At 35.3% G+C, this 13112-nt stretch overlaps 1 protein-coding gene across 12 annotated transcripts in view; it reads right to left on the bottom strand.

Annotated features, from left to right (window-relative positions):
* Positions 1-4671: 4671 nt before the first annotated feature.
* The window catches only part of LOC129255967 (stAR-related lipid transfer protein 3-like), a 46153-nt gene continuing 37712 nt past the window's right edge, over positions 4672-13112 (bottom strand). For all 12 annotated transcript variants that reach the window (XM_064096239.1, XM_064096240.1, XM_064096242.1 and 9 more), the window contains one exon: positions 4672-8969. In XM_064096239.1, coding sequence (XP_063952309.1) covers positions 8859-8969 — 111 coding nt within the window. In that variant the 3' untranslated portion in view covers positions 4672-8858. The remainder of the gene's footprint in view (positions 8970-13112) is intronic.

Below are 13112 nucleotides of genomic sequence, written 5' to 3' on the forward strand. Positions count from 1 at the left end.
CGTCTGCGTTGACAACCTTAAAAAGCGTCCTCATCGGCAGTGTGGACGGCACTGGTAGACGAAAAGGAAACAAAACTTCGGCTACCCTCGATCACCGGAGCTGATTAATGAGTTCTTCTCCGGGGAGTAAAGGGATATGGTGTCAAGACGTTGTTATGATATGGCCCAGGCCTTTTCTTCGGTCATCCTTCAGATAGAGAAGGGACACACTGACAATATGGCGTACTCGATGATTGAATGAATATGATAATTGGAAAATGATAGCATAGCCGCAAATGACAGAGGTGTTATAACTTTATTATCTTTATTTCGCAAAGATTGAAAGTCAACAGGACAACTTTCAGCACACCATCGTCCAGTTAAACTATGTGTATTCAGGCCAACCCTTTTATAATCACTGCTAATAATCTATGCAACATGCGTCCAGTAGTCCAATTAGGGCAAGGGACTACTGCCCCAAAGAAGAAATGAATTACCAGTAGTTGAAACAAAATATATTTCATATCTTACTGCGAGGTGGTTCGTTCAGATCATCGAGGCAACTAATGTTCAATAAATATTTGCAACATCTAGGCCTGTAAACAAAAGATCAGTCAACTTTACCAAAAATATCTAACAAACAAATTAAAAAATAACAGTCGCAACAATCATCATCATCAGCAGCAGCATAAATGCCAGATTCTGTATTACTTTACTGCAATCCCAATATATTACGACTAATAGTTATAGCAGACAATGTTGTCGTTACACAATGCGTCAACATATAAAGAGATGTACTCTTGGAATGGAAAAAAAAAAGAATATATAGCTGAACAAATAAATGAATAAGTAAATACACGAATAAATGAATTGATAAATGGATAGGTAAATGAATACTTAAAGGGATGAATTGAAAATCAACAAACTAATCAATAATACATAAATAGAAGAATGAATAAGTAAATGAAAAAAAGGTTAATGAACGAATAACAAAATCGCAAATACACGAGACTCTAAGCACAGACGGGTCTGTCGCAAGATTTGTTTAATTACAATATGCAAGGTTGAGTCATCGCTACATCATATTCTCCTTGGGAAATCACGTCGTCGATATATGACGAAGAAAAGGGGTCCTATCGCACTTCCATGTGGCACACCAGCTTATAATGTCTTGGATGTGAAGTCATCTATAAAAACTGCCTGCTGCCTATTGGCTAAGAATTGTGAAATACATTCTTATACTTTCCAGATGGTGAAAGAAGGGATGTGGGCCTGGAGTTGGATGCATCTTGTTTGTTCCCTTTCTTAGGCACAACAAGAGCAGTTTTACAAACGGCTGAGCGCATAGTTTGCCTGTTCAAGGATATCTACTACAGCATTGAAAGGACAGTAGCAAGCTCTGGTGGACAGTTCCTTGGTACCGAGGCCGACTATTCCATCTGGGCCAGTTGCCTTGGATGTGTCAAGAAGTGAACTTCTAATTTCAACAAATTGTTAAAATGCATCATTCCTTAGACGCTTCTCACAAAAATGTTTACAAGTTGCAAAATATTTTTTCCAATAACGTAAAAGATACAAAAGTGGTGTTAGTCTCATAAACTTTTCAAGGCTAAAGAACAGCTTCCAACACGTTACTTCAAAGCAGGATTTAACAACGCATCCCATCTTTATGCTTTAATTAGAAATCGAACCGTATTCTGTTTGCATAAATTCTCAAACTTCCCACTCCTAAAACAGTTCTGATAAAATGAACCACATTCCATCGAATCTCCTCATTATTAACCATTCTATAAAGTTAAAACCCTTCATAAACCACTCTTGCCCGAATCCTTAATATTCTGAGCAAATTCGCAAAAGCAAAAGTCGTATCATTTGTTCAGTTATAAAATTCGCCGACACCTGCCAGAAATAATTTGTTTGAAACACTTCTTTTTTAGCAATTACAAAGAGACCACAGGGTTGTTAAAATGTAAATGAGAGGATGAATAGACCGGTAATATCTTATTAATATGTGTATATTTTCATTTAAAAATGTGACATTTAAAGGCATATTTCCTGATATTAAAGACCCCGGCAGACGGAGGCCAAAAAATGAGGATGGCGGTGGCGATGAGTTTGTTTTTGTTTTGTAGAAGTCTTTATTGGTAATTCAGTAAAAATCATATACAATACCTGGATTTTACGGAGAAGAATTAAAAAAAAAGGTATGTATGCATAAAGATTCATATAGATACACACACACACCCTCCCTCACACACACACACACACACATATATATATATATATATATATATATATATATATATATATATATATACAAACATACATACATACATATTCATCATTTTATAAATACACGAACACATTTGTTGTTGGAGCTATAAGCCCCATTCTCACCAGCATCAACACCAACATCATTTCGGCACTTTCGGAAAGTTTTTGATGAATAATTGGCAGGTGAAAAGTCAAATACACCAAATGTAATACTCAGAACGGTAAACATTTTGTGCCATAACTACCAAAAAAGAAATACAGACTTAGACTAAAACTGAGATTTCAGGTTGAACTCTTGGATTACTACAAATTGGTTCATTTTGATGGTTTCTAGAAACAAGCCTTCTTATTCCCCCCAATACATCTAGGATAAATTTGCCATCGCCAAATAACGAGGGGCATGCAGTCACAATAGAGGTGTCTAGAAAGACGTTGTGGTGAACCCCTGGGGCTCCGTTTCATAAAATAAGCACATGTTTATAACAGTTAAAATCATTCAATTTGATTGGTAGTAAACTAATTACAGAGATCGTGCATTTTATTTATTATAGCAAGTCTTTATGAAACGGGACCCAGATCGGAGAGATTGAGAGAAATTGTTTGTCTTAAAAAAAAACACCCTCCAAAATGAGGACCTTCCTCTATTCTTTATGAACAATTGGTTTAATTAGCCAAAAATATGCGGGGGGTTATGGTGTTTGTGGAAATTTTAACCTTTTCATTAAAAAAACCCAGCTAATTTTGTGATAGATTTTGAAATAAAGTTCAGAAAGGACAATTCACCCTTTTTCTTTTTTTGTTTCTTGCTCATCAAACATTTTATGGTCCATGACCCAAGCCCCCCCCCCCTCCTCAATGGAGCTCTTAATTTGAGACCCTACTCATTCTCATTGGGTCAGTAAGTTTCACCACCCATCCCCCCTCGTCATTCTCATTGGCTGTCTCGAATAATAAAGCTGCTATTTTTGTTTTCAGGATATTTCATTTTTTTAGGTTTTAAAGGATAACTCAGATAGGCCCTAATTGAAATTTCAAGGATTTTTAAGACTTCCAAGCTGAACATAAATAAAACTTGTTTTATCATGTTAAATGTATGATTTTACCTTGGATGCAAATAAAAGGCCATATGGGCCAATCAATCAATCAAAAATATGTACAAACTTTGCATGATAATGACTGAAGTAGATCTAGATGCCTATGCTTTTATTCATTTATTTTATATTTTGTGGTCAACTCATTCCACATGCTTGCTCACAATATAATAGGAAACAGAAGGTACAGTTAATGTAACTATTAAAGGCATAATTCACCTCATAACAACACGAAGAGCAATATTGGCATATTTCAATAATATCAGAATATTGCGGGGAAATTCAAATGTTTTCATTGTTCATTTCGGGATTCGTAATTTTGAAAAGTGGAAGCACTGACCCAGAAAACCCTTAACACATGTATGCATACGTAAACACATCCTAAATAAGTGACAACGCTGAAAGGCTAAATCATTTATATTTCTGGTCTTTTTAAGTCCTTTAATTAAAAAAAGTGTGGTTGCATTTATTAATATAAAAAGCTCATAATTAATTACTGCTCTTCATACAGACCACATAACTGGGGTTAAACTACATCACCACTGTTTATATAATACCACAACACATAATGGTGTTAATAATAACACATTCTGTTTGTTTTAAAATAATTTTATTCTGGTGATAAGTTGGATTTAGTAAAATCAGGAAAAATTGAGAAATTTTTTATGAAGGTTTGATGAAAATCCGTCAAAGAATAAGTTATGAACTTTCAAACTTTTTACTTTGTGACGTCACAAATGAGCAGCTCCTCCAAACATTGTTAGATACAAATTTAAAATATATATATATTTTTTTCAAAAAATTTGAAATAGATTTTATTTGTGCGGTGGATATATCACCAAATCAGACATATCATTTCACACCCCTTCCATAAAAAGATATTTCAATTCGTTATTTTTGATTTACAATACATGAAATAGGGGGTGGGGGGGGGGGCTGCTTGCATATGACATCACAAATTAAAAACTCTCTCACTGTTTGATGGATTTTTATCAAACCTGCACCATTGTATTGTTCTTAAAATTTCCTGCTTATGTTAGAACCAACTTAACATCACGAGAGTGTTTCTTGAAAGGACTTGCCAGATGTTTATTCGACAAGTCCTGTTTTATCCAACAGTTACCATAGTAACAGTGCTTCTCAGCCAATCAAAATCAAGGAAAGTTGTCGGATCTGACAACATGTCAGACGAAAATGTTCATGAAAGGCTCCCCAGGGTGAACTTCCCACTCTTTTGTGTTATGTTCAAATTCCACGGTGAAATGTGAACACATAAATAGTAGTGTGGCCCTCTCAAAACACCAAATGACATTTGTTCTCAACACTGTACGTTTTTAAAGTGCGTGCTATTTATTAACAAACGACAAATGATTCTCATAATTGTAGCAAATATATTTTATTTACACATATTAAGCACTCGCTTGCCCTAAACATATATACTAAAAAGCAATTAGGTATTTCAAAATTCATACTTAAACTCAATAAGGCTTCTAAGGACAAAGCATTACATTTTTAGAATGTGAAAGTCACGAAAAGTCCAAAATCAGATTTTTTTTAAAGATGCTAATAGGAACACATATTTAGTGAGTTTCACTGGTAAAATGAGAGACTTGGCAGGGCTTTATTTACACACAGAAAGAAAAACTTTACATTTGGAGCATTAGTAATAAAACAAATCTCATATAAAAGAAAAGTACAATATATATAAAACATTATTATTGCAATAATTCAGCGAGCACTGCCTTATAATTTGTATAGGAATTTTTTTTTAAATACAACAAAATGGTTAACATGATAAAGAGTACCTTCAATTAGTACAATAAATTTTCAATATGAAAATGCACATCTAGTATAAAAAGTTACTTTACATTTAGAAATGTATGTGTTATGACTCGTAACAAAATGAAATGTTAAGTTGCATAAATAAATAAGGTAATTAGAGAATGGGAAGTTCCATGCTTTACCGAAGACACTTCATTTTTTCACTTTAATAGGTCACTAAGAGGTCTCTGGACTTTGAACCACAAGGTCTTTGGTTCAATTCCTGCCGTGACACTCACGTCCTTTGGCAAGGACGTGTATCTACATTTGTCACTCTCTACCAAGTTATAGTAAATGCGTACCTGATAGCAAGGAATTCCTTGAATGCTGGAGCAGGGTAGCCATGCTTAAGCAGGGGTAACCGTATGCAGTGATTAGAATCATATTAAGCACTCTATGAGTGTTGCATAATTTTATCAAAATGAACCCACTTTTTAATTTGGTACTCACATGACACAACTATGCAAATAAAAAAAAATAAAAAAATCCTTAGTTATAAAGTGTGAAGGTAGACATTACATTTCTAATGTAATGTACATAATGAAATATAACATGCCCTAAGACCACATTCTCTTCTGCAATGGACTGAAACTTTACGATTTATATTAATGGGTGTACTGGGCATTATTGTATCATATACCCATTGAAAATAAAATAAGTGGGTTATCTAAATGGCCTATTGAAGTACAATAGTGTAATGTATGAACAGCCCGAACTTTTCTTAAGTATAGTCAGCTGTACTTTTCATTCAAATTCACATCGTTCACATGTATGACTAAAGGCCTGGTCCCACTGGCCGACGGACACAAAACGTACTCATAATGGATACAGCGGACAAGCAAAGTTTCAGGGTGGCTCCATCCGTTTTCATTCGCTCCAGACAATGGACAAAATGGGCGAACAATGAAATCAGAGGGGACGGATGCTTGACGGATATGGAGCGTATGAAATGCAGAGTGTACACAATGGATACATAACGTTTTCCAATAGATGGCAAGATTCTTTTCCATTTTACATCCTCTCTGCATCCGTTAGTGCAGTGGGACCAAGCCTTAACATAATGATGACATCCATTGCAAAGACAATGCTGTTCATCCATTACTGTTACTTTAAGAGAAAACATATTTACCTCATCTTGTAGAGGCATTTATAGAAGAGTGATACTGGAAAGGAAAATTTTCTCACTGTTATGCTCAGAAATGATTTCAAGGACTTTTGTTACACTTTCTGCTATCGTACGGGTTTACATGAAGAATAATGACACCAATGACTTTCCATAGATGAGATTAACCTGAAGAAATGCAACTATTGACGGATGGGCCATCTGGGCTCTGTCTTCCAGAGAGCTGCACTTCAAATCAAATTCAATTCGATATTGATCCATATTTATTACACAAGTTGAGACCAATCTAACTTTGAATTTCATTTGAAATCTATCGCAGCTCTTTGTGAGACAAGTCCCTGTTATAAGAGCTTTTTTGTACAGAAAACCAAATAATCCTACATTAGACCATGAATATATCATGCTCTTTGATGATAAATTATGATCACGCCCTCAATAGGCAAAATAATTACACTTCTGGAAGGGTTCACACCCAAAACTGCATTAGCATCAACTGTTTGTTTTTTGGCAGAGGCATAGATAAAAAAATAGATGTTGGAAAGGAAATATTCTCATGGTTATACTCTCAGAATTGATTTTAACATTTTCTTAATTCTTTTTTTTGTTGTAATTGTACCTCCATAAATAATGGTGTGATATTTACGGGATTGAACCAAGATCTTGGTGTCTTGTACAGAAAAGCGCACTGGACGCAATGCCTTCATATCACTCTCATTTCTCAAAATTCTGTTTTAATTCAGGAATGTACATGAACTACATGGCTCATAAGTTTACCCTCTATGCTGAGACACTTTGGAGCTGCAATTTAGTATTCACATTTCTGGAGAATCTAACATCAAATTCTCATACAAACTTGACAGCTCCTACATTGTTAAGTACAGAGTTAACAGGAATTTCAATTTCACTTGGATTAGCTTGCATTCGTAAGTCATTTATTATACATGGTCAAATATCACTTGGTTGATTCTCGACTGGGCACCATCAAAATATATGCCATAATCATAGCTGAATCTGAATTTTAAAAATCTTTCTTCATATTATCAGATCATCACTCTCATACATGCAAGAAGAAAGACTTATTTTCATTCATCTATAAGTATAATGAGCTATGACCTCCATGACCTATGACCTTGTGACCCTAAATTAAAAAGAAAATGCATTGACAAAAACACTTTAAAAACAACACTTTTTGCTACTAATGAAGGTTTGCATTGTATACATATTGCAATCCATTTCATAACGTGCCATGATTTCAATTACTGGCACAAAGCCTTCACACCTCAGCTGCACCAGCATGGAAAATGACTGGAATTAAAAATAGCCTTAACCAGTATTTGAGAGCAAAGGCAAAATGGAGGTAAAGATTGTCAACAGTAAATTTCACACAATTAAATGATAATTATAAATAATAATATTCCGCATTTATATTGCGCTTAACACATCAGAACGACGTCTCTAAGTGCTTTACAGGTATATTATTACCCTGGTCATCGGATCCTTGCATGCCCGCATACAATGTATGCACCTTCACCACTTCCTAGGGAGCATTCCAACAAGAGTTCCAAGACTCAATCGCTAGGCATAAATCTGCTAATGAAGGGCCATGGTTTATATTGAAGCATTCCAACCAGTTGAAATTGCACCATGTGTTTTTGCTGAATATTGTAGCATGCTTCCCAATTTCATTATGCCTTTAGCCTTCTATGAATTAGCACCTCGTGCTCTTTATACCAAAGTCTGGACAATCGGTCAAGTTGGATACAACACTGCAGATACTGCTATGTTGGGCAAGCATTTCAATCAAAGAATGAGCCATGTGACCAACAGAAACCAAGTTGGTCATTTAGGGCTCTGGTTAAATGGATACAAGGACTTCCTCTTGCGTTTAAATCCATACATCAGGCCCCAACATTTCATGAATTGCAATATAGGGAGTGATTTCAAGTTCAGTGCTGCTGTTGCCGTACCTAGCACCACGACTGAATGTGGGTTTACAAAAATCATTCCAAGTGCATTATTGATAGCCCAACACATAGTGACGTCAGTCACAGCATCAGCTGAAAGTAAATTTGATGCTGTAGCCAAAGGAAAAGTTGGCCTAATTCCAACAACAGCAGTCAGTAATGAACTTGAAATCGTCCATTAGGAATGTACATATATAAGGAATCATATTGGTGATTGATTTGTGACCACTTATGGGCGGGACTGATTTCACATAACTGGTGATCCTTTCTTCTGCTAAATGATATATCCCTATGTATCTGACTTAGCATATAAGAACATGTTTCAGTTGTGTGTAAAGTTGTGCATAACTTTACAGACAGCTTTGTGAAGGATGCCTTGATGACAGAATCAGTATTCAAAGTATCATACACAAAAAAATCAACAACGAAACACACACTCTTCATCTTCAATGAGTATTCCTTCATCTTGTGATTCATAAACAAAACGTTCTGGTAACAATTCAGTGATGAAAGCAACTAAGGAACTTCATTGATCAAGAGTACTGACTTATGATTTGGTCATTGGTTGGTGTTATGGGTGGTAATGATGTTATGTTTTCACAGTCGTCACGACGATGCCGTAGTTCGTTCCTGGGTCAGGTGTTTGAGAAGATCGCGGTATGAACTCATGATGACCCCGCCCATTACAGGGTCCATGATATTCTGTGGTGTCCAAACCTGAAGGTTGAATAAAATGAGAAAAAAGGGGAAAAAGGGCATTTTCAATTAGGATTGTGATAGTGGTGATTTTATACCCGATTGCTAAGAAAGCATGAATGCGTGTAAGCAAGCAACCAGAGGACCGTTGGCTTCAGGTCCTCTCTGAGGGACCTGGTAATAAATGAGGATTCATGCCTTACCAAAGGGCACTAGCGCACTGGTGGGAATCGAACCCGGGTCACCGGCATCCAAAACCCCCGCACTACTGACAGGGGGGAGGGGGTAGGAGTAACATGCAAGTTAATTGGTTAGGCAAGCAATAGAATTCTGTGATATATATTCTGCAAAAAAACTGCATTGAGAGCGATTATCTTATTTATAATCAGGGGACCTATTTTATTCTAAATAGAAAGATTGAGAAAGCTACAAAAATATTTTCTCTAACCTTTCCTAAAGTTCAAGCTTCTCTGTAAAGTTTACTGTATCAAAACTCATACACCAGCAGCTCAAGAGAATATTTGGCAAGGAGCGCTCGCCCATAAACCACGACAGGAAGCACAATTGCTTTTACAATTACTTCCAAAAACCAGATTAATAAATTTCTAAGAAATAAAAAAAGCATGCCTGTTCACTTTAAAGGTAAAGTCCACCCCAGAAAATTGTTGATTTGAATCGATAGAGAAAATAAAACAAGCATAATGTTGAAAATTTCACCCAAATCGGATGTAAAATAAGAAAGTTATGACATTTTTAAGTTTCGTTATTTTTCACAAAACACTTATATGCACAACTCAGTGATATGCAAATGAGAGAGTCGATGATGTCCTTCACTAACTATTTCTTTTGTTTTTTTATTTTTTTAATTATACAACATTTCAATTCTTACAGATTTGACAATAAGAACCAACTTGACTTAACAATAAACTGTTGAAATAATGATAATTACACATGTTCAGGGAGGAATAAGATTTTGTTTCACATGACAATGAGGAAAAAATTCAAATTTTTCATATTTCATTAAAAAAAATTACAAAAGAAATAGTGATTGGATGATGTCATCAGTCTGCTCATTTGCATACTGACCAAGATGTGCATATAACTGTTTTGTGAAATTAAGCGAAACTTTAAAATGTCATAACTGTCTTATTTTACATCCGACTTGGATGAAATTCTCAGTTATGCTTGTTTCATTTTTGTCCTTTTATTCAAATTAACTCTCTGTTGGGGTGGACTTGTCCTTTAATAACAAGTCTTGAAAACTTTAATGTGCTAGTTTACAGTCTAAATCATAGCCATATGAACTATTCAATGTATTTAGATAGGAATCATATTTAAGGTACATGCAGCCTTTAAGCCCAGGGGGGGGGGGCCACTTCTATTGACGAGTGGATACCATGTGCGACCATGGGGTCTCAAAAAGCACCCTAAACAAGCATTTTCCATATTCTGAAAGTGCATCCCTCAACAAGTATTGGCATGCAAAACCCTACCCTTAACAAGTATTGGACACAAAACGTTACTCTTGGCAACTATTCCCTGAATTGAACCCCTAAACAAGTACGGCGATATATTAATTGTTATGTCACGAACGTCGGTCGTCGGTGTTACCTTTACCTACATCATTGGGTTTAGTACGGCCCCATCTCCCACACCTCGCGCAAATGTACTCTAAACACGTAGTGTTGACTGTTGGGGCAAAAAGTACATCCTTTATAAAACATGAAAAGTTAGTCTTTTTTTACCCTCGCAATTTTGACCCTAAACACGTAGCTTTCCTAATGAAAAAGATACCCTTTTGAAAATTATTTTAGTGTTTTTGACACCCTTATTACATTACATACATAACGTTCCCTATCTTCAAAAAGACATCCTTTTTATTTTATGTATTTTTGGGGTAGCGTATGGCATCCACTCGCCAATTATTATTATCATTATTTTGTTCGGCATCACCTGTGCCTGGGAGGCGAAAAGCGAACTGAATCACTATGACCCGCAGGTCTCTCCTCCCGATATAACTGATTGGGGGGAATGCAGGTGGACCACTACACCGGGGTTTCCCCCTACTCTTATACGAATGGAAGTGCCCCCCCCCCCCCCGGTCCTTTAAGGGGCTGGGGTTAAGGTTATGAATTGAAATACATGCATCAGTTGTTAATGTGTAAACATATCTGTATTGAGGTAGCAGACTTCGGACATCCGTCATTTACAAGCTTTTTAAGCTTTTCCATTTATTTGATTCTTACAATTTATTTTAATCTTATTTCTTATGCCCGTTTATTTGATTCTTTCTTTGTAGGTTTACTTGAACTAGTTGTATCCATGGAGAATTTTTTAATAAAAAAGAATGATTGACTTCAATTGGATTTAAAAAAAAAAGAATTAATACAAGCAACCTTCAGATAGGGTTGACAACAGGGTCCCGTCTTATGAAGATTTATGATTGATAAGATCAACCTTGAATGTATGGAAATCCATCAGCGTCATATTTTTTTCCTGCATGATATTTGCGCAATGTCCCTTATAAACGAAATAGAGCATCTTGAATTTTCAAGAAAACAATGAATATATGAATTAACAGCATATCTAGAAAATATTCTCAAAAAATATGCATGATAGATAATGATGTTGCTGGCTTTCCATAGTTGTGGTTGATCTGATCAATCGCAACTCTTTGTAAGATGGGGCCCAGGTCTTATAAAAATCCAAATCAGCCTATTTTATGAATGGCTGACACAAATTACATGTTTTTAATCTCAAAACATGGTCCCACGGCATTCAGACACCCTCATGATGTCATAATGATTTTCATGTTTAATGTCACGCGTCATGTTGAATGATGTTGTGAGTTTTGTGCCAACTTGTTTTAAATTGCGTTATAAACAATTTTTTTTATCTGCAGCATTTTATGGTCACCTTGTGATAAACATGTGACAAAAAGTCTCTTCTTAACAACATTTGTAACACATCATGATGAAATTTCTCGCTTAACTCTGTTGCACCATGTCTGACCATTAAACTTTACTACATTCCTCAGAAAGTAGCTAAAGCAGTCAGTCCTCTGGTCACTCAGAAAAATTCATGCTTTCTTAGCAGTTAGTGAAATATTAACTCATTTATTTCTTAGAAAAAAGGCAATACCATATACAATGGTCTCTATGCATATGGAAAGAAAACTAACCCAAATATCTACCACTAAAACCTCTGTGAAATAATAACGTGTTTATGCTCCATAAACTTTTTTAAAATAGGCTGGTAATTAAAATGCTCTCACGCTATACTTCAAGAATCTTGATTACACATCACGTATACGGAAACTGGCCTGTCATAAGCAATTAATGACATGTCATAATTCATGTGTGTTAAAAGAGATGTGTATGATCATTGATCAAGGTAAGATAAAAAAGGACAGGATTTTCTTCCCTTCAAATTTCCACTCTGCAAAACTAAATTTTGTGACTAAAAAGAGAAGTGTTTGTTTACATAACCTTGGAAACATTTGCATTCATTATGTGAATGGGATAAAGCTGGAGAAAACACATGTTCAATCATAAATTTCTAATACTTCCGGGCTACAAGCATATGATAGAATTTGATCATTAATGTCAGAGGATACTGTATTTCTGAAGAAGATAAAAGGTAATGTTGGTAGACTTTAAATCAGTATTTACATGTAAACAGCACAGGCAGTCTTTAATACATTAATTTTCAGACAACTATGCAATATGAAATGCATAGCGGTCTTTTATAAATAGCTAATTTTCCCTTCTAGATTATAAGTAAAACTCAAAACAACGACAAAATTACAAAAATTATGGAGGTTTGAAAATTATGAGATTTAAATCCCCTCCTCAGTCATTTATGAATATGAACATACATGTACAGAAGAGGGCCAAATTATTATTATCAATGACTTGCGCTTAACCACATTTACGCCTCTTTCACACTTGGAAGGTTTTGAATCGGTGTACAAGGATGAAACACATTAAAAATTCTATTGTGAAATGTCTCTGGTAAAACAGCTGTGAAAATATAAGACCTTTTTAAAATTTTACCTGCCAATTGTTGACGTTAAACAAATAAAATTAACTACATGTAGCAGTGGTTCATATGTGAACAAAAAGCATGAAAGGTTGTGGCACAGTGAAATACTTGATTAATTAG

Source organism: Lytechinus pictus, chromosome 3 (assembly GCF_037042905.1).
Source record: "Lytechinus pictus isolate F3 Inbred chromosome 3, Lp3.0, whole genome shotgun sequence".
In the NCBI taxonomy this organism is placed as follows: Eukaryota; Metazoa; Echinodermata; class Echinoidea; order Temnopleuroida; family Toxopneustidae; genus Lytechinus; species Lytechinus pictus.